The following is a 24,633-nucleotide window of genomic DNA, read 5'->3' on the forward strand; positions in this document are numbered from 1 at the left end:
AAAAGTTACGATGTAACATATAGTGACAGATCCTTTCTCCATATTGTGGAGAACTACATATATAGGGGTGTATTAGGGGTGTAACGGTACATGTATTCAACACGTACAATACAATATTTATACTTCATGTTGAGCATAAATATAAAGCCTACTGATAAAGGACACCGTCAACAGTATTGACAAATTGTTAAAAAAAAATAATAAACAACCTGCAGTTTATTGTTTGCATTTCTTTCCCTTACTGTACCGAAAATTAACCGAACCGTGACTTTAAAACCGAGGTACGTACCGAACCGTGATTTTTGCGTACTGTTACACCCCTAATATATATATATATATATATATATATATATATATATATATATATATATATATATATATATATATATATATATATATATATATATATATATAATTAAACCTGTGCATGGATTATTCAAAATAAGACCAATAGCGTGCATTTAGAAAATCGATTGGGTAAATTTCCATTTTATGCTGAATTTAATGTGTATGAGTGGCAATGCTTTAATTACTGTATGGTTGTTGAAATTGATATTTAATACCTATTGCTTTAATCTGTCCATTGGAACTGCAATAAGAACCACTCACACTCAACAAAAAGATTTTTATAACTAATTAAATTTGAGCTTATTATTAATTTGCTGATCATATCAGACCTACAAAACCCCAGGGTCGACAGTGGGGTAATGAGATAAGATATATGTGATGTTAGACTACCTGTCTGTGAACCCCAACACCCTCAACTGATCCTATCACTTAAAAAAGTGATGCCCATGGTCCAATGAGTTTGAGCCAGGATCTGATTTCGGGACTGAAGGAGCGAGTCGATCTAAGTTAAAGGATAATATGGACTGTTATTGGAAGTACAAGCCATTTGGATCCATTGCTTTGTGCGGTCTTTAACGAGTAATCATGGTAAATAATGGGATTTCCAAACCTCGCCCGAAAGTCTGTACTTGTTCAGTTAGTCTCCAGTTTGCATTCCACACCATCATATCTCATATATATATTTAGATTTTCCTCCCCTGCTTTTATCTGACTTTGAATAGGATTTCAGAAGTTGATTATACAAAAGTGTTTTTCATTATGCGATTTTATCACTCAATGCTTTTCACAGTATCTGGATTTCCGCTCTAACATTCTCGCTCTGTGTATATGTTCTTCAGTCCTCCACTATGGCCAGGAAGTCCACTCTTCAGAAAGAATGGTGGAGTGCTCTTACAAGGTAAAAGCCCTGTTTTTTGTCGTTTCTCCATATTCCATTATAGAAACAGTTTTTTGGGTTTTAGTGCCTTTATTGGCTTTGAAACCATCTATATGCTAGTGTATTCCTCTAATATATTTTTACATAAGGTTTCTATTTTAAAATGCAATTTATTCCTGTAATTTTAAAGCTGAAATTTTCAGCACATTACTACAGTCTTCAGTGTCTCCAAAGCTTCCAGTTTTAATAGGAACTGTCTAAACTGTGCCTGTCAGAAGTGATTTCATGTACTTTGCTAGAGATCCTTGATTTTGATTTATAAAAAACCCTCTTTATCGCAGAAATAGCTGCTGTGCGCCTACAGATTACCTTTGTAATATCTTGGGAATCACTCATTTGTTTTTTTTTTATCACTGATTCTTTCATTTCCCACAACTGCTCTTTCATCTCTCTCTCTCAGTCCATCTGTTTGTCTCTCTCTCTCTTTCTCTCCCTGTGGGTGTCCCGGCCGTTTAAATGTCCATTCGATTCCAATCAGGGCGCTCTCCTTCCACTCCAGCGCGAGCAGTTCAGTGGAAGGAAATGGATACATTATCTGTCTGTAGTGGCTCCTCTCTCCTTCTCGTCTGCTCTTGATAATGGAATAATGGAGGCAGAGCTGCTTGTGGAAAGTGTCTGAGCAGGGCTATTGACGTTTGAGTGATGTGAATGTCTTGATGGAGGTCTACATAAAAGCAAAGAGCTCCGAGTGTATGTGTGTCAAGTGCTGGACTGGACAGTCTTAGCTCAAGGCCGCTTCACTTAAGCTTGCTACCAGCCAGAGTCGTAGTGCTTACAGTTCGTGAGTGGCTGGACGACTGTGAAGGCTGTCTAGTGTCCTTTTGCCGTGTCTCTTAAAGCAATAGTTTACACAAAACGTGCTCACAGTGAGGGGGTTAGCTGGAGAATCGCTGTTTTGCCTGCCGTAAAACGGATAGCTTCAGCAGTGAATTAAATATAGCCTTGTTTGAAGAAAACAAGGGGTAATAGTTTCCTGTAAGGTGGTCAGATATTTTAGGGCAGTGGTTCTCAACCTCAGTCTTTTAAAGGCGGGCGTACACGGTGCGAATTCGGATGGTCGGAAGATCGTATGTCCACGCACACGGCACGAGTGAGTTTATCTGAAAATCGTACGGACGAGATGATAACCGACACGATTTTACAACCTGCGAATTCCAGAAGCAATCGCACGAAGTTGATAGACGCGTTCAACTTGAAGCAGCGCTGCACAGAATGATCACTGTATGACATTAAAGTACCGCGAGAGCCATAAGAGAGCACACAGATCCAATGCATTCGAATCGCTCTCGCTGTACTTTGATGTCATACAGGTGATCATTCTGTGCAGCGCTGCTTCAAGTTGAACACGCCTAATATAACTGCTCTCCCTCTCTCATAACTGCATATAAAATATATACAGGTTATTTTTCAGTAATAGGAAACCGGGACGTTTGGTTACCCTGTGTGTGTGTTCTTGTATATGGTTTATAAATATGTGAAATGGGTATTACAATGTAAACATGGTTTGTGAGGACAATTCCTTTGAACTCGTAAACCGAATGGCTTTAAAAAATACTATATGAAATTTTAAACATGCATTTTCCGTGATGGATAGAGGTAGTGTATGGGGATATACAGTATAGAATACCGTTACGTCTATTGAGAGTCCCCGTAAACTACGTGTGTGTGTGTGAGAGAGAGAGAGAGAGAGAGAGAGTTCTAAAAAGCATGGTCCACGTTACTAGAAACATCATACAGCGCACGCTGTTCCTGTCAGAGTTTATCCTCCTGGTCAATAGTCCACATTCGCCGAGGCGCTGCCGTCTTCGTCTTTCTTCTTCTGTGGTTTTCCTACTTCGTGATTGGTCAACTTCAGATAAATCAACAAATCGGCTCGTTCAACCGCACCAATGTCACAAATTCAAACCGATAGCTCACAAACTTTTTAGACATGTTTAAAAATTATTGGGAGGTCGGGAAGTGCTCGTAAGCCACTCTGCTCGGCTCGTAATTCATCGCAAATGATACGAGCCGCGACCATACGAGCATACGCGATTACCACACGATTGAAAATAATCGCATGCGAACTCGTACGACAGCCAAAATCACACCGTGTACACCCGCCTTAAGTTAAACGGAGTTGGACTCTACATTCTTTAGATAATTAATGTTCTTCACACTAAGAATGAAAAGTGATTTTAAGAACTTTTCAGTGGAAGGTTATTTGGGGAACCAAAAATGGTTCCTCATCAGCATCATGATAAAAACCTTTATTTTTAGGAGAGCAGGGAGCTGTGATCGATCCATAAGGGGGTCTTAGCACAATTCCAAGGCAGCTACAAGATGGAAAAATGACAATCTTACGACATCTTATTTCCTCATTTAGCCACGTTTCCGTGGAGTTTTGGAAAAATTGAGAGAATTGTAAAAATGTGATTTCTAGACCTCAGAAAATCATGGAAATTAAGTAGTCATGGACATTTTATGATGAATGTGTTTTTTTTTTTTTTAAGCTTTAGGCAGAAATTGCTGAGAAAATGCATTCTCATATGTAATTATAAATAATAATAATAATACACAAAACCCTTTAAAAACACCCCCACACTACTGGATTATTGTTGAATTATTTTAATAATGGTTAAAAAATAAAAAATAAGGAATTTAATTATTAATATATAAATTATATAAATTATTTTAATAGAACCACTCTATTAAAGAAATGAAAGCAAGCAGCTTTGTCATTAGAGCAGAAATGTCTCAGCTCACATGTGTAGGGTAATGTCTTGGACAGTGTGGAGGATTGAAATCAAAACGGTTGAGCACGACTGTTTTAGGGCTTGTTGTCTCTTGTTCTCCTTTAAAGAGATAGTTCACCCAAAAATGAGAATTCTGTCATTAATTACTCCCCCTCATGTCGTTCCAAACCCCTAAGATCTTCATTCATCTTTGAAAGACAAATGAAGATATTTCGGATGAAATCCGAAGGCTTTCTGACCCTCCATAGACAGCGAGAGAACCATCACGTTCAAGGTCCAGAACGTTAGTAAGGACATCATTGGGGCGAACTACCCCTTTAAGCATTTCTTAAGAGATATTTTCCTATTACCTTAGGAGATTTAATGTAGCCCAGAGAGGAGTGGAAGTCATTTCTTTGTGTATTTTATGGCATGAATTGTAATTGCGGGTCTGTTTTTCACAGTTCCACAGAGAGTGATACAGCATGGCTCACGTGTTGCCGCTCAGGGGCTCTTTCCAGTTATCAGACCCCTTCCTTTGAGTCCTGTGAGCAAGAGGACAACAGCCGTGAGGTTAGGATCTTCTACATCTGGGTTCTTATTGTTAGTGTTTTTTTGGTCATTGAAATAAAGCTGAAATAAAATTATAAATAAATAAAGTGAAAATTGGAAATGTTGTGTTGGCAAATAAATGAAGTGAACCGATTTAAGCTGAAGTTAAAAAATTAAAATAAACTCAAGAAAACTAAAACACAAATACGAATTAAAGATAAATAATAATAAAATGCCAAAGCACTTGAAACTTAAACTAAAAGTAACAATGAAAATATAAAAATAATTCAGAAATATTAATAAACTACTATAGTATATAACTAATACTAAAATAACACTGGTCTCAAACTTGTTTAATTCATATAAATGGTGCTGAGCTGACAGATGAAAAATGATAAACTGACTCCTTTTTCTACTTGCTTATGATAAAAAGCCCAAATCCAAAGCGGTTGTAAAAGTTGATATATACATTGCATTTTGTCTTGTTTTATGCCATTAAAATATTTTATTTTATTAATTTTTTTAACATCAACCTTACAATTTACAATTTAATGATGTAAAATAAATATTTAAATTCAAATTTAATATTTGGCGTCATCTAATATTCACTCATATTTACTCTTTAAAAACACTAATAATTGAATATCACTGTTAAAGGTAACCTTTAGCAAATATCCAAATGATTACCGGTATTTTCCAATGTATATTATTCATATATATTTGATTGTAGTTTCTAGTATTTAGTTTTGAATTATAATACCAGCCATTAATTGCTCCTCGGCCATGACATAACAAGTCATATTGGATAATAGCGTCTGTGTAACTGTAATATTTTAATATTATTAACAGATCAGCCCTGGGCGATTTTCTGACACGGGGTAAAAACAGCCTGCGCAGTGACTCTCCTCCACCCAGCGATGATCAGCAGGAGGACCACACATACAGCAGCTCGCAGTCCCTAAATACACAGGGGGACGTTTCTTCCTCGCTGTCCTCCTGCTCCACTCAGGGTTCCCTCTCTGCCTACAGCCCCGGTCAGGAGGTGACGCACACTGAGGTCAAAGAGGAGCAAAAAGACTTCCCGCTGGACGCCACACCACCTCCTTCCCAGCTGCTCCAGCACAGAAGACTGCTGTGGACCAAAGGTCACCTGCGGACCCCCGGCGACATGCTTCCCCTGAAGAAGAGACGGGCCGAAAAGCTCCTGGTCAAAGAGGAGGAAGACGAGGAGATGAAGGAGGCGGCGGGGTCGTTGCTCCACCTGGCCGGAATGCGCACCGGTGTGAATAAAAACACTCAGCGTACGTGTAAAAAGGAGGTGAAAGAGGAAGCCAGTGATTAGCGATGAACGAGAAAATCCCGTTAACACAGATCTAAATACTTCTGTTCCAGGATATCAGGTGAATTCTAGTCAGCTGTTGCAATATCAAATAAAATCACTGTTGTCCCTTGTTAAATTGGATTTTTCCCAGGTGAAAGATTCTCATGTTCATGTTGTTTTGTGTGTGTGTGTGTGTGTGCGAAAGTGTGCATGTGTGTGTGTGTGTGTGAAGAGGGAAAAAAGCCATAGTAGAATTTGGGTCATTTGAGTGTGTAAGAACATATTAATGTTTCTCTCTTTTAATTCATCAAGCCTACCGAACAATTTAAGAGAATTACGTTGTAGCAATCCTTCTAGTTCACATGGGAGAGATTTTATATGCTGCTCTCAAGTGTGCCAAAGATATGATATCTGTCGATGAGCGTGCAGCTAATCCATGCACACTTGGTAAGACCAATAATAGTTTCAAAAATAGTGATACCAACCTGTATTACAAAAAAAACCATCCGGTGAATATCTGGGTCAGTGACATGATGCTCTGTTGACTTGCTCTGGATTTATTGGTTTATTAAAAAAGAGATTCAAAATGCAATTCAGATATAAAAATGAGTCGAATACAACTCTTCTAGGACGGGCGTGTTTTTCATTTCTGAATTCATTTTGATAGTTTTGAAAATGTCATTGTGATACAACTGTCCCCAACACAGGTTGTATGGCATTACCTTTTATCGTTTCTTTTAAAAAGTAATAATAACTTTACATTATTTGATATAATATTTTAACAAAAATGCTCAATCGAATTGCCATTAAATGACATTTCAAAACTCTTGTAGACCTTTATGTGTGTGAGTCCGATAATTTGACAACTATGTGATATTAGGAAAGCTTTTTAACTTGAAAAATGTATTTCAGTTTTATGATTAAGATGCGTGCACACCACGTGTATTTAAAGTGTAAAGAAAGTATATTCTTTTTATTCATTATAGGTTGCACCACATGACCTTTTTAGAGTTATTACATTGAAATGGTGTAAACGAACACAAAAAGTACTTAGCATGTTTTATTATGTCATGGCCTCATTTATTTAATAAGCAGCACATGTTTTGTTTCAAATGGCCTGTGTCCGGTGGATGGCAAACGTAAAGGTTTAAAACATTTCTTATTTGAAGCACACTAAAACTAATCATTTTTGGAAAAGCAATGTGTCACAAAGGCCTATTGTGTTGGAAAATGTTTGTGTGTTTTTTTTTTATACATTTGTATTATTATTATTATTAATCTTCACCACAATCCAAGCAATTTGTCCTGTCAGGATAACCCTGTAAAAAAGTTACTCCCTTTTTTCCACAAAAGGCAGTTTTTGCCAGTTTTTCAGTTATATTGCATGGGTGCTTGTACATAAGAAAGAAGTATTTCCTTTTCTAAATGAAAGATCATGTAAGATATTTAGCATGAGGCATGGCTTATTTTCTTACGAGAAAACCGAGAGAGGCGTCTCTTCAAGCGTAGGTTTCTTTCTTTACTCCTTTTTTAAAAAATTTTATCTCTCTTCTGCGGCAGACAACTCTTCCGAAGGAAGAGACTTCACGAAAACACATTAATGAACAGATCTGCCTTGTATTGAATATCAGGTCAAACTGATTTTGCCTTTTTTGTGGTCCTGGGTTCGGTTTCGTGGTCCGTTTTCAATCCATTGATGTAAGTGTTCAAATGTTGTTAATAATCCGTGTTGGATGACCTATCGATCTGTACACCCTTTAAGGTTGTGCCTGCCTTTAGTTTGTGTGCTTGGATGTCTGTCCTGTTCATTTGTAACGGTCCGATACTCCGTCATTTTCATTGTGCAATCTGCAGCATTGATATCATAAATTGTACTGAAATAGTTTGACAAGGAATTAGAATTGGCTTTAGGATAATCCCTTATTAGCAGTCGACCTTGGCTTGTCGGTTTCCTTTATGTTTTGCTTCCAGCCCTCATGAACTTCATCTGTGAATCTGAATGTCCAAGTGTGCGAGGGTGTCCTACAGTAGCCTTAAAAGCAATAGTTCGCCCCAAAATAAAGTGTAGATGAGCTTGTTTCCTAGAAAGATTTAGCATTACATCATTTGCACAAGTAATCCACATGACTCCAGTCCATCAATTCATACATGGTGAAGTGAAAAGCTGCTTGTTTGGATGAAACTAATTCATCATTTAAGGCATTTCAACTTTAAACCATTTTGCAAACTGTGGTCGATGTGTATATTTCCCTCCTGATTCAGATGAGACGACTTACAATATTATTGATGGTTATATAAAAGAAAATGCCGGTAATGAAGGATTTATTTCTTACAAACACACAGATGGAGTGATGTGGATTACTTGTGTTTTTATCAGCTGTTTGGACTCTCATTCTGACGGCACCCATTCACTGCAAGTGGATCCAATGGTGGTGAGCAAGTGATTACTGCTAAATTTCCCCAAATCTTTTCTGATGCACAAACAAACTCATCTACATCTTGGATGGCTTGAGGGTGAGCAAGTTGTCCACAAATTGTCATTTTTTGGGCGAACTATTCCTTTAATGTTCTGCGGTGTTTTGCTGGACATCGGTCAGGGTCATGCATATATTTGCTACAAAAAAACGATCGCAATGTTTACACTCCACTTCTGCTTTATGTATGAATCGCTTCTGAATGTTATGTGTTCCTAGCGGGGAAGAGCACAGATATGTCAAACATTTGAAAACGCTTCAGCTCGATATTTGAGCACTTTTAAAATAGGACTATTCGGTCTAGTGATGGAGCAGCACTGTAAGTGTGAGTACGATGTAAAATAAGAGACGTACGGCGGGAAGGCCCTACTTTATTATAGACAATAAGCTGCTGCTATACTGTTTTTGCTTTAAATTTATGCCAGTCCCATGATATGCCATTTGTTTTATGATTTGTTTTTAATTGACCTAATGGCTAAGATTCATACAAATCCATGTAAGACAAAAGGGGGAGAAAATATGCATGAATTATTTATTGGAAAACTCTCACTGCCTTTGAAATTAAGTGTGAAATAATAAAAAGGTTTTGTCAATGTTGTTGATGTTGTTTGTTTTTGCCAAATATGTTTTGGTCCTTGTACTTGTGTAAGCCACCAGTGGTCTGGGATGATTTTTAGAGCACAGTATGAATATGTATTTGACCAGGTCTATCTTCAATACACTCAGATGCCAATGCTGTATGAGTATAAAGCTGTCTATTTCCTTGGTGTGCAATCATATTGCCAAAGAACACGATCAAACTATTTCATCAATACATGTAAATAACCACACTGTCTATATGCGAATAAATGTCACATCATATTGTTACTTTTCCACATATTTCTCCTGAAACTTCAAATAATGTTTATGTAATGTATTGTCTTCCAGTTGCAATAATAAAAAATATCAGAGTTTTAAATGTTGTTTTCAATTTATTTGTTTTCTGTAGTAATTCAGTTGTTATCAAAATTATATTCAACATTATAGCAAGGTTCTATCAAAGTTGTGAACAAATGTTTGCAGTAATCTTAATAGATTATTTGATCAAAGCTGTCTGGTCTTTAATAGTGTTCTCAAAACATTATTGTGCATAGTAACATTCCCATAATATTTGCAAAATGAAAAAAAAAATGCATTAAATATTTCTCAAGAAGATTGAAAAATTATATTTTTAACCTAATGGGAATATTAGCACGTTTTGATAACGTTTTGTGAGCTGAGATTTTATATCCTCACCTTTACAGAATCCATTTTGTTAATGAGATGTCGTGTGTGTGTGTTTGTGTGTGTGTGTATGTGTGTGATTTTGTCTTGACTGATTTATCCCATAATTAAGGTGACATGATTGCTCTGAGTTTGGGTGTGGCTAATGGGACTCAATGGTGGCTGTATGCAACTGGAGCTGTATTCATAATTAAAGGCAATGCAGGCTTAATCAGCAGCCACCAGCTTGCTGTACTCACATGAGCCCATCTCTGTTGCTATGCAACTCCAGGAGCCATAAGCAAGCAATATGTGCTTGATACATTTTATTAGTCTTTGTGTTGAGAAAAACACGACAGGTGTATTTTATTCCTTTAATCATTATAAATTTGAGTGACTTTTCTTCCTTTAAAGACAAGCCAAAAATGTACAGGACAAAATAGAGATAGTGTTTCATTTTAGATCAAGTAAAATGAAAGTGAGTGAAATTAATTTAAAGAGAATTTAGCATTACATCCCTTGCTCACCAATGAATCCTCTGGAGTGAATGGGTGCCGTCAGAATGAGAGTCCAAACTGCTGATACTGTAAAAACATCACAGCAATCCACAAGCCTCTAGTCCATCAATTAATGTCTTGTGAAGTGCAGAAATGTGTAAGAAACAAACTTAGACAGCTGATTCCTCTATCCATATAGCTTCCTCCAGTGAAATAGAGTCTTGTCTGAATCAGGAGAGAAATATGAATTGATCAAGTACTGCATAAAAGAAATGTATATATATATATATATATATATATATATATATATACAGACACACAAATATATATTACTGGATTTAAGGACTTTACTTCCTTGCTCTGTTGTCGAAGCTCTAAGACGGGCAAGAGCAGAATCCAAATCTTCAATACTTCTGCTTGATCTGTCCGCTGCTTTTGACACAGTTAACCACCAGATCCTCCTATCAACGCTACTGGCGAAAGGCATCTCAGGAACCACACTCCAGTGGTTTGAGTCTTACCTATCAGATAGGTCCTTCAAAGTATCTTGGAGAGGTGAGGTGTCCAAGTCACAACATCTAACTACTGGGGTGCCTCAGGGCTCTGTTCTTGGACCACTTCTCTTCTCTGTCTACATGGCATCATTAGGTTCTGTCCTTCAGAAACATGGCTTTTTATACCACTGCTATGCTGATGACACTCAACTCTACCTCTCATTCCATCCTAATGATCCGACGGTAGCTGCTCGCATCTCAGCTTGTCTAACAGACATTTCTTCCTGGATGATGGACCATCACCTTCAACTCAACCTTGCCAAGACAGAACTGCTTGTGATTCCAGCAAACCCATAATTTCATCACAATTTCACCATCAAGTTAGATACATCAACCATAACTCCTTCAAAAACAGCTAGAAGCCTAGGAGTTATGATTGATGATCAGCTGACTTTCTCAGACCACAATGTTAAAACTGTCCAATCCTGCAGATTTGCTTTATTCAACATCAAGAAGATCAAGCCCTTTCTTTCGGATAATGCTACACAACTCTTTGTTCAAGCTCTTGTTCTGTCCAGGCTGGACTATTGCAATGCTCTCTCTGCAGGTCTTCCAGCCAGTTCTATCAAACCTTTACAATTAATCCAGAACGTGGCAGCAAGATTCATTTTTAATGAGCCGAAAATAATACACGTTACACCTCTGTTTATCAATATGCACTGGCTGCTCGCATAAAATTCAAAACATTGATGTTTGCCTACAAAACTACCACTGGCTCTGCACCCATTTACCTAAATGTATTACTTCAGACTTATGTGCCCTCTAGAAGCTTGCGTTCTGCAAGTGAAATTTTTTTATTTTTTAAAGACTTTTAAATGAAATGTTCCCTCCTGGTGTAATGACCTGCCCAACTCAATCTGAGTAATCTGAGTCTTTAGTCATCTTCAAGAATCGCCTTAAAACACATCTCTTCCATTTTTATTTGACCCTCTAACTTTAGCACTCACTATTTTAATTCTATTCTTAATATATATATATATATATATATATATATATATATATATATATATATATATATATATAAATAACTAGCTTTCTAATCTTTTTGTATTCTATCTAGTTTCTTTTCATTTATTATACAATTATTTTGATTGTCCTCATTTGTAAGTCGCTTTGGATAAAAGCGGCTGCTAAATGACTAAATGTAATGTAATGTAATATATATATATATAGAAATATATATATAATTTTTTAATTTGCAATAGTTCAATAACAGTTATTTATAAATAAATACATACAGAATGGGTATCATCGGTTTATATGAATTTGATTCACTTTCATTTCACTTAATTTAAAATAAAACACTTCATTTTATGCAAATTTTCATTTCTGGGTGAACAATTCTTTAATAAGCTTCATGGCAGAGAAGCTGCACCTGATATTGCATTACATTTACTTGAGCTCTTTGTAGAGGCACCTTCGATCTGAATTAAGATCTGAATGTGGACAATCCTCTTCCTAGTAAGGCAGTAAAAAATACACTCCAAAGATGTATCTATAAAAACGTTAACACTGTTAGTTATTCTTACTTACGTAAAAGTGTTGAGAAGTAAGCCTAAATCAAAAACACATGAATAAGAGTGATTTCAATTAATTTCAGGATATAAACCAGTAGCTCATGGAGTGGTAAATATTGCCCTCTTGTGGTGAAAACTAATTTGGGCTTTTGGAGTATACATTTCTCCATAACTAGTTTTATTAATCGATCTTTTCCCTATATTGTGCAACTTAAGCACAACTAGAAAATTGAATGCAAATTTTTATGTTCTGACTAAAGCATTTTCTTTAAGTTTCAAATTGTTTTAACAGCATAAAAGTTGACGTTCTCATAGGCATGCAGAAAGGCAGAAAGACTAATACATACATTTGGTTTCAATAATAATAATAAAAATACACAATTTTTATTATCAACAGCTTAGCAATTATCAATTGTACAACGCAGTCTTTTTTCATGTTTATAAAGCAACTGCTTGTTTTTAGCCAAGGGCTGATCCAGGATCTGCTGACTAACCGTGTCACGTCTGCGGCGAGACCGCGTTGAAATCTCGCGATATCTCGCCCATTGCCCGCTTGACCCTGCCCTGTGTCTCGCGCAGCTCCGTATATAAAGGCGGAGGACCGGAGAAGACGGACGGCTGGGGAGCAGCAGCCCTGGGACTGTGAATAAGACCGTAAACCGTTGTGTTTTTATTTCCAAAAACTTTAACCGGCAACTTTTAAAAGCGTTTTAGATGTTTCCGTGCTTTTTTTAAATGCTTCTTGGGGTTCTTGCTTGATACTCGCGGTGTGTTTTTCCGCTCATAATGGCGAGCTCGGCTAACTCGAACCAAGTGGTAAGGATCAGACAAACGGCACTCATGCTCCAGATCACACACGTGTCCAAGCACTGCAGTTAGACGCAGTGTATTTAAACCAAACCCACACTTGGCATTTTCAATAATAAAACAGATTAGTCACACGAACACATCAAATCTGGTCCATTTGAGCTCTGTGTAGGGAGTTGTGTGAGTGTTTGCTCTCGCAGAAACAGGCTCTGCTCCGTTGCAGTGAAGCTTCATGCTGTCTTATAACGCATTTCTGTTAAACTAACACGGGCTTTGTTATACATTTAAAAAAAACTGGAAAATAAACCTGTTGTCTCGCATTCTTCGTGTAACTCGATAATACAGTTTGTCTCTAAAGCACCCTTTGAGTCAAAACAGATTCAGTATGTGTGCGTGTGTACTAATGCAGAGTTGTGTTGTTTGGTGTCCTGCGTGTTAAAAACGAAAATGTACACCACAATCTTATTTTAACGAGGTGAACATGCCCCCCTATATTACAGAATCCCATGCATATAAACAAAATATGAGCCGGTTTTGACAATAAAACCATGTTATTGTAAGCCCGTCCGCTGAGTGCGGTTTCATCATGGCTACCGTCGCTCTTCTCCGTCTGCGTCTCTCTCCGCCTCTGACCCTCCTTCTTTCAGACGCCCGGTTTTATACAGCCATACCGGGGCTCTAATATAGTCTGCCCGGGATGGGAAGGTGCTATTCGGCGCTACGTCACCGGCTCTGCATATAAACACCAGGCCGCGCTTTAAATAGTGAGCCGACGGGACACGGACCGCGAGACTGCTGCTTATTTTCCGTTTGAGCAAAAACATGTATTAGTGGCGCCATAGCGGTAGTGGTTTCTGGGTAACGTTAGAGAAAGACATTTGCTTTCTCGTTCCGGATTAGCCTTGCATCCGGAATTGCATGCATTTTGAAGATGTTCTTTTTTTCAGTTTCGTCGTGTGCAGTTAACCGTGGCGCGGACGCGTCGCGTTGTTCCCTGAACGATATGCGTGTGTTTATAATGTTTCGACTCCGGTCCGATTGCCTCATAGTGATTAGGGGAGTCAGGCTGAAATCCACGGATCGTCTTTTTTCTTTTGAACAATTCATTTCAAATAACTTAAAAACATTTTTTTTATTGAACACAGAACAAGTAACATACTGAGCACGGTGTAAGATAAAATGTGACATTAATTAGTAACAGGGTATCTAAAAATAATTTAATAATATTTTAAACGTGTTAATTACCCTTTTTTATCAGTTTCAATGAAGATGAAAACAATGAAAACAAATTCAACTAAAAATACTTTAAATGAGGGGATGAGTTTAAACATTATGTATAAAAAATTTGCCAGCAATATGAATAAATTAACATTTGTATTCAAGACCTTTGTTAATATTATTTTTATAATGCACAATAATATCCTTTAAAGAAAAAAAGCAGAATTTTCTTTTACAAGAGAAAAATTAAATCTGCCAATTCCTTCCAAAACTTCTGGTTAATTTTACAAACAAAAAACTACGGAGCCCCTCTGGTCCCACTTTGTAAAACAAACAAAAAATAAGTAACTCGTGGCTGAATTAATATCTTGAGGCCACGAGTTAGTTATAATGTTGTTGTTTTTTTTGACAAAGTGGGACCAGAATGCCAAATGTTAACACTTCTTTCTCATCTTTACAAAAAGAACATAAATCATCAATATCAGAGTATATTGAATTTATTGATTTAACAGGGTAGATGGTATGCAAATTTTTTAAATGTATTTTAGTTTTATTGATACAGTATTTAAAGGGCGTTAACCTAGCAGTCTCCCAGTTAAAGGTGCTGTAGGGAACTTTTGTAAAAAAATGTTTTTTACATATTTATTAAACCTGTCATTATGTCCTGACAGTAAAAAAATCAAGCTCCTCTGGCTCCTCCCAGTGTCCTATTGCCATTTGCAGAAAGTCATGCGCTCCCGGTAAAAAACAACCAATCAGAGCTGCGGTCCGTAACTATTGTTTGTGTTCAAAATGTAGAAAAATGAACATAATAAGCAAGTACACCATGAATCCAAACCGTGTTTTTAGCTTGTCCTGAATCACTAGGGTACACACCTATAATAAGTGTTTATATTCGGACTATTTTAGATTGCTTCGGGGATACCGCGGCGGAGTAACCCAGTACCTTTGTGATTCTTCATAGACATAAACAGAGAGAAGTAGTTCTGGCTACGATGTTCTTCCGCAAGACGAAAGCAGTTCTGTTTATTAACCGCTAGAGCGTCAAAAGTTACCTACTGCAGCTTTAATATTATCAATAATGGAGTTACAAAAATCTTTTCCTCTTGGTGTTAATTTATTTTGTTTTTGGAAAACAGTATAAATGTTTATTGCATTTTACCAATCAGTTCAAGACAGTTTAAAATTTATCTTGGTTTTGTCATTACTATAGAGTTGTAGTGAATATGACTTTTAACCAGAAGAACAAGAGTAGGAGGAATAGTTTTAATGACCAAATTAAATTGTGGATTTGCATTAATTGTTCATAAGTTAACAGATTCCCAAAATTATCGAACGTATTCATAAGATGATTGATATCCCTCTTAAACCAAATCCTTAAAAATAAAGATCTGTTGGCAATCGTTCTATTGATATTATTCCAAATGAATGCAGTGTGAGTAGCAAATTTTCCAGGATAAAAGCAATTGCTGGTGGAATTTTGATCATTTAAGAGGTAGTTTAGAAATATTCAAGTCACAAGTTAACAGAAATTCTAAGCCACCTATTTGGTTAAAGATACTGTGTGGGATGTGGTTCCAAAAGGAGTAACGATTAATTGAAACACTTTTTAATTCTAATGTTTTTTTTTGTGTGTGTTTTAAGTTCTATTATCATCTTCAAAATAAAGTATTTCCAGACCCCCTTCAGCTTTCTTATTAGTAAGAACCCTTTTTTCCAAATAAAATAGATTATTGATATCTTAGAGTCTATAACATATAAAGACAGGGAGGGACAGACAAATCAAAATAAGCCATCTGCTTTACATAATAGGACGTGACCATAAACGGAGAGATCACGTCGTAACCAACAGTTTAATAACGCTTTGGTCTTTTTCATTTCAAAGAACTGGTGTTACGTGTTTTACGTAATTACGTCATCCCCGTTGTTCCTTCAAACCCTGAAGACAAGCTTTACAGTAAAGCCACATCTAGGCACGAGTTTCATGTATTTATTGCTTTGTTACTTTTTGGTCCTTTGACCCAGTTCAGTTTGTTGCAGACATGAATGTGAAAAGTATTTTAGAAACCAAAAAATATATACATTTAAAAAATCTGATTTAAGTATTAAAAAAAAAACGTTCAATTAATTGAAATGATTAAAATAAACCAATGTTTTGATATGTGTCATAAAGCAAAATTGTAAACCTATTACTAATGTCATTTAATAGTCTAAGAGCAGAAATGTAAAAAATAAAGTACCTTTTTTCCCTCATCACTCAAATTCTCATTTCACTCCAAATCATCAGTTCTTGGCTCATCATGAATAACTTTGATAAGAGATTATTGGTTCATTGTTGATTCATTGAAGTCCAGTCCAGTTCATGAACAAATAGTTTGTGAACCAATTCAACATAACCAAACCACTTAAAAACCACTCAAGAACACTCAAAACCAACACCAACCCTACCGAAACCTAACCAAATCACTCAAGAACCACTCAAAACCAACACCAACCCTACCGAAACCTAACCAAATCACTCAAGAACCACTCAAAACCAACACCAACCCTACCGAAACCTAACCAAATCACTCAAGAACCACTCAAAACCAGCACCAACCCTACCGAAACCTAACCAAATCACTCAAGAACCACTCAAAACCAACACCAACCCTACCGAAACCTAACCAAATCACTCAAAAACCACTCAAAACCAACACCATCCCTACCGAAACCTAACCAAATCACTCAAGAACCACTCAAAACCAACACCAACCCTATCAAAACCTAACCAAATCACTCAAGAACCACTCAAAACCAACACCAACCCTATCAAAACCTAACCAAATCACTCAAGAACCACTCAAAACCAACACCAACCCTATCAAAACCTAACCAAATCACTCAAAAAAACCAACACCAACCCTACCAAAACTCAAACAAACCACTCAAACACTCATTGATTCTATTGATTTGTTCAGAATATTTTGTAATTCAGTAGTAAGATGTGATTTGATTTGTTTGCATTGTAGCCTAAGCTGTATCAGACAGTGATGGATGATGTCATCAGTGAAGTCCGGGAGCTTTTCCTGGACGAGGGAGTGGATGAACAGGTGCTGATGGAGCTGAAAACGGTAAGATGTTTGTTGTTATGATCAGTATTAAAGTGCTGCACTGATAGATGGTTTATTAACCTTCTGTTACTGAGCAGCTGTGGGAGAATAAGCTGATGCAGTCCAAGGCAGTGGAGGGTTTTCACACGGAGGAGCAGCAGGCTCTGCAAGCTCAACAGCAGCAAGCCCAACCAGCTCAGCAGACGCAAACACAGTCCCAACCACAGCAAATCCTCCTGCCTCCAGCCCAGCAGGGTGAGGCCCCATCTGAACGTGCACATGTATTTAGAATTGAAATATGATCCCGTGTATATTTAATAAGCTGTTTGTGTGTTTCTTCTCAGGTACTCAGCAGCAGGTCATTGTTCAGGATCCTAAGGTTCTCCACCACATGAATGCTACTGGAATGGTGAGCGTGCGCGCCACATTTGAGCTCTTCTCATTCACATGTTTGTGTTTGGGATAATGAAATATATAGACCTAAAGCTAGTGCCATATTTGACGGCAATGAAAACAAGGCTGTGAGGGATAGAAGTACAGTGTGTTTGGTGGATTGTACTTTTAATCTCCAGCTGATAATGTCATCTTGAAAGGCTTTAAGTAGATAAAAACTGCATAAAACAGTTTGATAGTTGTGAGTTGCATGATGTGAAAAATGCATGATATAGTAGCTTTATAAAGTGCATGTCATTGTAAGGACTTGAGTCTGTCTCACAGCCTTGTTTTTTGTTTCTTTTTTTTTTCAATTCATTTTGGTGCTAACCTGACTTAAGGTCTGTAGAGGTCTAAAAGACAGACTTGCTTTTAGAGTTTTTTTTTTTGTTTTTTTTTGGAGCCATCTACCTGCATTTTCAATTTATAAATGGTTCAAACAATGGAATTCCTGGTGGGAAAAATGCATTACCCATAATTCTGTAGAGAAATCTGTGAATCTGAGTCATAAGCAGCCTTCTCGCTCTGTCGCTTTCAAATACTTTTTGATGGTTTTTGGTTTGGTTTGTCAATGGTTTATACTTTTTAACTTTTTAAATGTTCAAGCTCTTTTAAAGCAGGATTGCATCTATTTGGCTGTCATGTTTTCATCATTAATGAGCTTAAAGTTGTTCTAAAAGTGATTCTGCTGGAGTTTCTCTGTGCTGTTGTAGTTGTTTTGGATTCTGCTGTTCTATTTAATGTAGAACAGTTCTGAAGAACTGTCTTTTATTGTTATCATCCTTGATGTGAACAGTCCTTCAGAGTTACATCACTACTTTAATGCGGTCTGAACATGCCAACGTCACCTCACCACTACTCACAATCCAGAAAACTCCTGCGGACAGTGAAAGACTTGAGTGTTTTGGTCACTGTAGTTCCTAGTCTAAGTGAAGTTGAACCCCCTGTAGGATCAGCATTAATGCCAGCAGGAGAACAGATGGGCGGAGTCTTCCTGGAAAGCGCTTTAGACCGAGCTGGGCACTTAAATTAGATTACACAGCAGATCCCAACAAGACTATTGTTCTCTCACTCTCTCTACCTGATCTTTAATGTATGCGTGTCCTCTGTGGATTCAATTCCTGTTTCTTTCTCTTGTTCCATTAGAGTGCAGCAGCCACGGCAGCAACTTTGGCTTTACCCACAGGTGTAGCACCGTTTTCGCAGTTTATCACCCATCAAGGTAAGACATTACACTCTGACATGTTCCATAGCACAGAGGTTCTCAACCAGGGGTCCTCAAGATGACTGAAATGCATATCACATTATCATTTTCACTGCTTTAATTAGACTTTATTTATATAAAGGAGTTCATTTTTCATCATTCTTAAAGCATGCAATCCCTTTGAAAGAAACCATCTCTCTCATATGTGTTCAGGTCAGCTCCTGCAGGTGTACAGAGCTGCTAATGGAGCTCAATACATCATTCAGCCTCAGCAGCAGATGGTGCTGCAGCAGCAGGTCCTGCCACACATGCAGCCTGGAGGCGTGCAGGCCCCCGTCATACAGCAGGTCTGTGCTTCATACTTCACAACACTGCACACTCTTTCTGTGCACCAACAGAGACAAGTCTAGTTCGGTCACTGTGTTGTGTCAGCAGAGGTCCTCATCATAGCTAGCTAATGCAAGATGTCTGTCAGAACTCGTGTTTGTATGAAAGGCAAATATGAGAACAGTTTACAGAAAGAGAAGTAGAGCAGGTTACAGGGTTACTTAATTGGTCTATAGATGATGTGCACTAAAAATAGTGTCTGAAATGTATGGTATATAAAAAGAAATGGCAGCTGTGGTTGCCAGAGCTGTACAATGAAAAAAAAAAAATTAAGGCAGCAAAACAAAGTTTATGGATTTTACGTAAATTTACATGTAGTTTCGTTAGCTTATGTAATCTCAATGTATCCAAGTACATTTGTAATAATTAACTAATATTATTTTTTTTTTTTTTAAGTTTATTTACCAGACTTGCTAAGAAATAGTACTTTATTTTTTGGCTCGATTATTTTACATATTAACTTAGCATTCAATTAGATAACATTTTACTAAATTGATTGTATTTAACGCATTATACTTAATTTTATTTACTATTTTTATTTACTTCATTTTCTTGCATGGTAAAGAGAGCCACAACAGTTTGTCAAAAGTAGTTTTTCCACAAACTGAGGTGAATACTGATATTTAGGATAAAAAAAAATGGTAACATGACACTAATGCAGTTTACCTTAATTTATCCACGAAAAGTAAAATGCCTTTTAATGTAGAATAAACTTTTTAAATGGAAAAAATCATCAAATTTGAAGTGTCACAGGGAATTGTTAATTTAAATTCATGGTAGAATGTATAATCTTTATAGTCTTTTACTGTTAAAATGACTTTTCGAAGTCTGGCGAAGAGTCCCTATGGATCTGTGTATAAGAGCCAGTGTGCAGTGATGTGTCTCTTCATGTAGGTGTTGACTCCACTTCAGGGAGGTCTTCCCCAGCAGACTGGAGTCATCATCCAGCCGCAGCAGATCGTCCTCACAGGAAACAAAGTACAGCAGAACACTCAGGTCAGCACAACCTCGGTTTACACGTCTCTGAGGTGATCTTGATAACTGTGTGAGGCATGTGTGTATTGAGCGGAGCTGCGTGTCTTTAGGTCATGCAAGCAACAGCGATGACTGTGCAGCCGGAGCAGGGAGCTGCGCATGTGCAGACTCAACCGCAGCCACAGCCTCAAGCACCGGCACCACAACAACAGCCACCGCAGACACAGGCCTCGCAGCAACCTCCCATGGTGCTCCAGGTGGACGGTGCAGGAGACACGTCCTCAGAGGAGGAGGAAGAGGAGGAGGACGAGTATGATGAAGACGAGGATGAAGACAAAGAGAAAGATGGTGGAGAGGATGGCCAAGTGGAGGAGGTACGTTCTGGACAGTGTTATCATTACCTCAAACCCATTAAAAACATGATGTATGAAGAAAGGCAAATGAATTAAACTTAAAACTAATATATAAATGATACTGAAACTGTGCTGGTGCTGGACAGAAGCCAGTCTGGTTGGGTCCAGTCATAGTGTATCTATTTGGCAAGTCTTTAAATCTTTATTTCAGGAGCCGTTAAACAGTGGCGATGACGTGAGTGATGAGGAAGATCAGGAGCTGTTCGACACCGAGAACGTGGTGGTCTGCCAGTATGACAAGGTGAGTCGTCTTATTTTTTTATATACATGCAGTAAGTTTTTAAAACTATGAATAAAGGCTCCAAAAATAAATAGGGATGCATCTACATTATTATTATTATTATTATTATTATTTTTTTTTTTTAATAATGATAACTGGGTCAACAATGTCAGTAGATTCCACAGGTTTATCTATAAATGTTATGCAAAGATATGATAAACAAGAGTATGACGGTCAATGGCATATTACATACCTAGAAATTTTATTGCAAAACTTATTTAACATTTACAAGTGAAATTTGACATTGCATAAAGAAAGAGCTCTCTATCATAATGTGAATTATTTATTGGTAATGTAATATTTAGTGTTTAATTTATTTGGACTATTTCAAATATGTATAATAAGCATTATACAGTGCAGGGAAAGGCAGTAAAGCCATATGGGCTTATTTCAATCGTTTAAAAGGTTTTCGCATGCAAACTTTATTGCAATATGGATAAATTAAACTACTAAAGAGTAAGACAGTCTGTAATAAGACACCTAACCCTCATTTTTCTGCATATTGTTGTATTTTTATGCAGTTTTCATGCCTAGAAATTAAATGCAAAAATGCATGTTTTTACAAATGGATTTTGAGATTTGCTTAGAAATGTGCATTTCTTCTAAAGACCAAAACCAATAAATAATCCGTATTATGATGGTTGTATGCATGTATTGTATGGGGGGGGGATAACTATCATAGTTCAGTTTATTTGATCATTTTAATTTAACATACTACATAGCTAAAAAATGAATGCAAAATGCGTGACAAGTGAAATTTGACATTGGGGAAAAATGAATTAGAACTTAAAAAAATAAATAAAACCACCATTATATTAAAATGGTATTATGATGGTATTGTCACTGGAATATTAAATGCTTAGAAAACTAATGGAAAAATCTTTTGGTAATGCTTTACAAGGTTAAATTAGATGATAGTTAATGTACTAACGAACATAAATGAACAATAGGTTTTTTTTGTTTTGTTTTTCGAAATTAAATTCAGACCATATCTTTTGCTTCAGATTCACAGAAGTAAGAACAAATGGAAATTTCACCTGAAAGATGGGATAATGAATCTGAACGGGCGGGATTACGTGTTCTCCAAAGCCATTGGAGATGCAGAGTGGTAAATGGTGAACAAAACCCAAAACTGTCCACTCATGAGGCAAGACACATCAAGACCTGAAACTGTACATTTCAGGAGATTCCCAGTTTGGGGCTGAAGAGTAACGTCCCAGTGCTACTGTGCTGTTTGAGTGATATCGGCACGAAGATAACGTGCCATCCAAGAGATTTGTTTCTTTCTATTTTCCCCTCCTTTTAAGATGGCCCTTTTACCTGTAGAGTTCCACAGGAGTCCATAACTGCTCTTTTAGAATAATATTCTTGCCCCTCAGATGTATGAAAAAAACATTAGGCACAGGGAGCCAATTTTAGCGCCTGGCGCTAACTTAAGTTGACTCTGGTGTGTTGAGATGGCCTTTTTACTGCAACCGCGTGTGTTTGTTGGTGATTTCCGTAGCTAGGTCAGTCATCTGAATCCTGTGTAAAGCGAATCGTCCGACACGAGGACTTTCATCACCGTTTGTCACCTCATACAAACACTAAAACAAGCAACCAAGAACTGTTCCAATAAATTCCTTTCCTATTTGCTATGTTTTTAGAACTTTGTATGTTCAACAGCAGAGATGCCAATGAAAACAGGCAAGTTAAAGTGTAACGTTGTCGATCTCACTAAATTGCTAACGTGTTTTTTTTTCTAACTGTACTCTAGCTAAAGATCTGCTCTGTCGGTATGATGCATGTTTTTGGGCAGTGCATCACAGAGCTTGCGTCGTCTTGCGTGTGTTTGTGTGCAATTACTGCGTTAGGTGTCAATGAAGCGCTCTGTCAGGCCACCCTTCATACTTTTACTTGCTGTCAGGCTCATTTTACACATTTCTAGTAGTTCGTATTTATTCCTGAAGCTCAGGCAGCGTTGAATTTCGGGGGGGATGAAACCGAACTGTGCTCTTAATGATAGAAGTGCTCCTTTCAGAGGAAGATTTCGACACCTGATTCTGTGCGTTGTGGAGCTTTATTTTTATTTTATATTGTTTAGTCTGGCATTTTACGCAGGCCCTCATACAGTCTGGGAAATGTTCTGTGTGTTCAGCAGTTGAAAGTATTGTCATGCCGTTTTATTTTATTATGTTCATTCTAAGATTGTTCGACGAAATGGTTAGGACTAGTGTTGGGCTTTCTGTTTGTTTGTTTTTTTGTAGTTAATTGCGCTCCTTGTTTGTGCCTTTCAGATTTAGTTTAGATATCAGGTATTTTTGTCTAGAGGGGAGAGCCTTTAACAAATCCTACAAACTGTACATTTGGCTTTGCTTTTCTTCTGGTAAGGTTTTGTGATTATCAATCAAACTGCTCTGTCTGATTCTCATCTCTATGAAGGTTATGTAAGTAGAGATCTTTAGTATTTTGTTGAATCATTGAGTTTTATTTTTCCTTTGCTGAACTTTATTAAAGCACTATTAAAATTGACTCTTCTTTTTGAGATGCATTTGGCTTTCGCAATTTGTCTTCTGATCAATGCTGTTTTGAACCTCAGTAAAAATACGTATTCATATGTAAAAAAAAAAATTTGATGCTTGGTCAACTTTCTTTTTTATTTAATTGACCTTACTGACGATCTACTGTTAATTATTCATTGCTGCATGTTAGAAGTCTTGTATGTGTTTTTCGTACAAATGTCATACATTGTTCTGCCTATGAAACTACTTATTGTCATACGTGGTGGGTTATTAAAAATAAGTCAAATAGCTTTAGACATGATTTTAGCAAACTAAGCTCAGCACAAATGTCACTTACGGTTTCAGCAAGTTTCTTAACGTGTAAATGTTTTAACATGAGTTCAACAACTGCGACATAAAGTGAACAAGTTGAACGGGAAGGGAATAAAGAGTTCCTGAACAAAGAACAAGGGGATCGTTGTCAAAAGTCATGGTGAGTATCTTGTCCACCAGCTGTTTTAAAGGGATAGTTCACCCAAAAATGAAAAATAAAATGATTTACTTTGTCTCAAGCCATCTTAGGTGTATATGACTTTATTATTTCAGGCGAATGCAATCTCAGTTGTATTTAAAAATGTCCTGGAATTAGAAGCATTTCAAAATAAGCCAAGAGTAGACTTGCTCTACACCTACATCCTACGTCATCCGCTGGACGCCACTCTCTCGTGAAAACGTGTCCAACGGTTAGCAGAAGCTAGAGGTTATGGTTTATTAACTTTTAATATATGGATATTCTTCTTAAACCCATTGCTGCAGAAGCCATGTAGGACACTTTAAGATCGATTGACGCACTTTTGAATTTGCTTGAAAATCCTATTCACTGCCCTTATAAAGCTTGGATTGTGTTCACCTGAAGGAAGAAAGTAATATGTGGGGCTGAGTAAATCATGGGCTAATTTTCATTGTAGGGTTAACGCTCCCTTAAAATACGACTGAGGATCTCATCCTCATGGACTGCACAGATTTACCAGTTCTTGCTGTGATCTTTCATCAAGGCACTTCAAATTCTTGAACGCGTCTGAGGGGAAACTCTTTACGTGGTTTGCCACTGCAAGGACGATTCGCTGTCCTCCCTGAAGCACTGTCTTAGGCTTCTTATATTGCAGACATTGCAGTTTATTTCTCTAGA

The 24,633-nt window shown here is 37.2% G+C and overlaps 2 protein-coding genes across 3 annotated transcripts in view; both read left to right on the forward strand.

Moving 5' to 3' along the window:
• Nucleotides 1-9,304, forward strand: part of LOC113063035 (forkhead box protein N3-like) — a 31,129-nt gene extending 21,825 nt beyond the window's left edge. For both annotated transcript variants that reach the window (XM_026233166.1, XM_026233167.1), the window contains exons 4-6: nucleotides 1,188-1,246; nucleotides 4,464-4,572; nucleotides 5,401-9,304. In XM_026233166.1, coding sequence (XP_026088951.1) covers nucleotides 1,188-1,246; nucleotides 4,464-4,572; nucleotides 5,401-5,893 — 661 coding nt within the window. In that variant the 3' untranslated portion in view covers nucleotides 5,894-9,304. The remainder of the gene's footprint in view (nucleotides 1-1,187; nucleotides 1,247-4,463; nucleotides 4,573-5,400) is intronic.
• Nucleotides 9,305-12,730: 3,426 nt separating this feature from the next.
• Nucleotides 12,731-23,487, forward strand: LOC113063036 (transcription initiation factor IIA subunit 1-like). The gene is made up of 10 exons (XM_026233168.1): nucleotides 12,731-12,972; nucleotides 17,193-17,294; nucleotides 17,372-17,528; nucleotides 17,618-17,682; nucleotides 18,852-18,927; nucleotides 19,123-19,256; nucleotides 20,191-20,292; nucleotides 20,382-20,645; nucleotides 20,836-20,925; nucleotides 21,969-23,487. The coding sequence occupies exons 1-10, from the start codon at nucleotides 12,943-12,945 to the stop codon at nucleotides 22,074-22,076; spliced, it is 1,128 nt and encodes a 375-aa protein (XP_026088953.1). The 5' UTR covers nucleotides 12,731-12,942; the 3' UTR covers nucleotides 22,077-23,487.
• Nucleotides 23,488-24,633: the final 1,146 nt, after the last annotated feature.

Source organism: Carassius auratus, chromosome 45 (assembly GCF_003368295.1).
Source record: "Carassius auratus strain Wakin chromosome 45, ASM336829v1, whole genome shotgun sequence".
Classification (NCBI taxonomy): Eukaryota; Metazoa; Chordata; class Actinopteri; order Cypriniformes; family Cyprinidae; genus Carassius; species Carassius auratus.

Bases quoted from the DNA above. Each gene is read 5' to 3' on its own strand.
- LOC113063036 (XM_026233168.1), top strand. From the start codon at position 12,943: ATGGCGAGCTCGGCTAACTCGAACCAAGTG. The intron at 17,295-17,371 runs GTAAGATGTTTG...GTTACTGAGCAG, and splicing joins TGCTGATGGAGCTGAAAACG to CTGTGGGAGAATAAGCTGAT. The intron at 20,293-20,381 runs GTCAGCACAACC...GCGTGTCTTTAG, and splicing joins AAGTACAGCAGAACACTCAG to GTCATGCAAGCAACAGCGAT.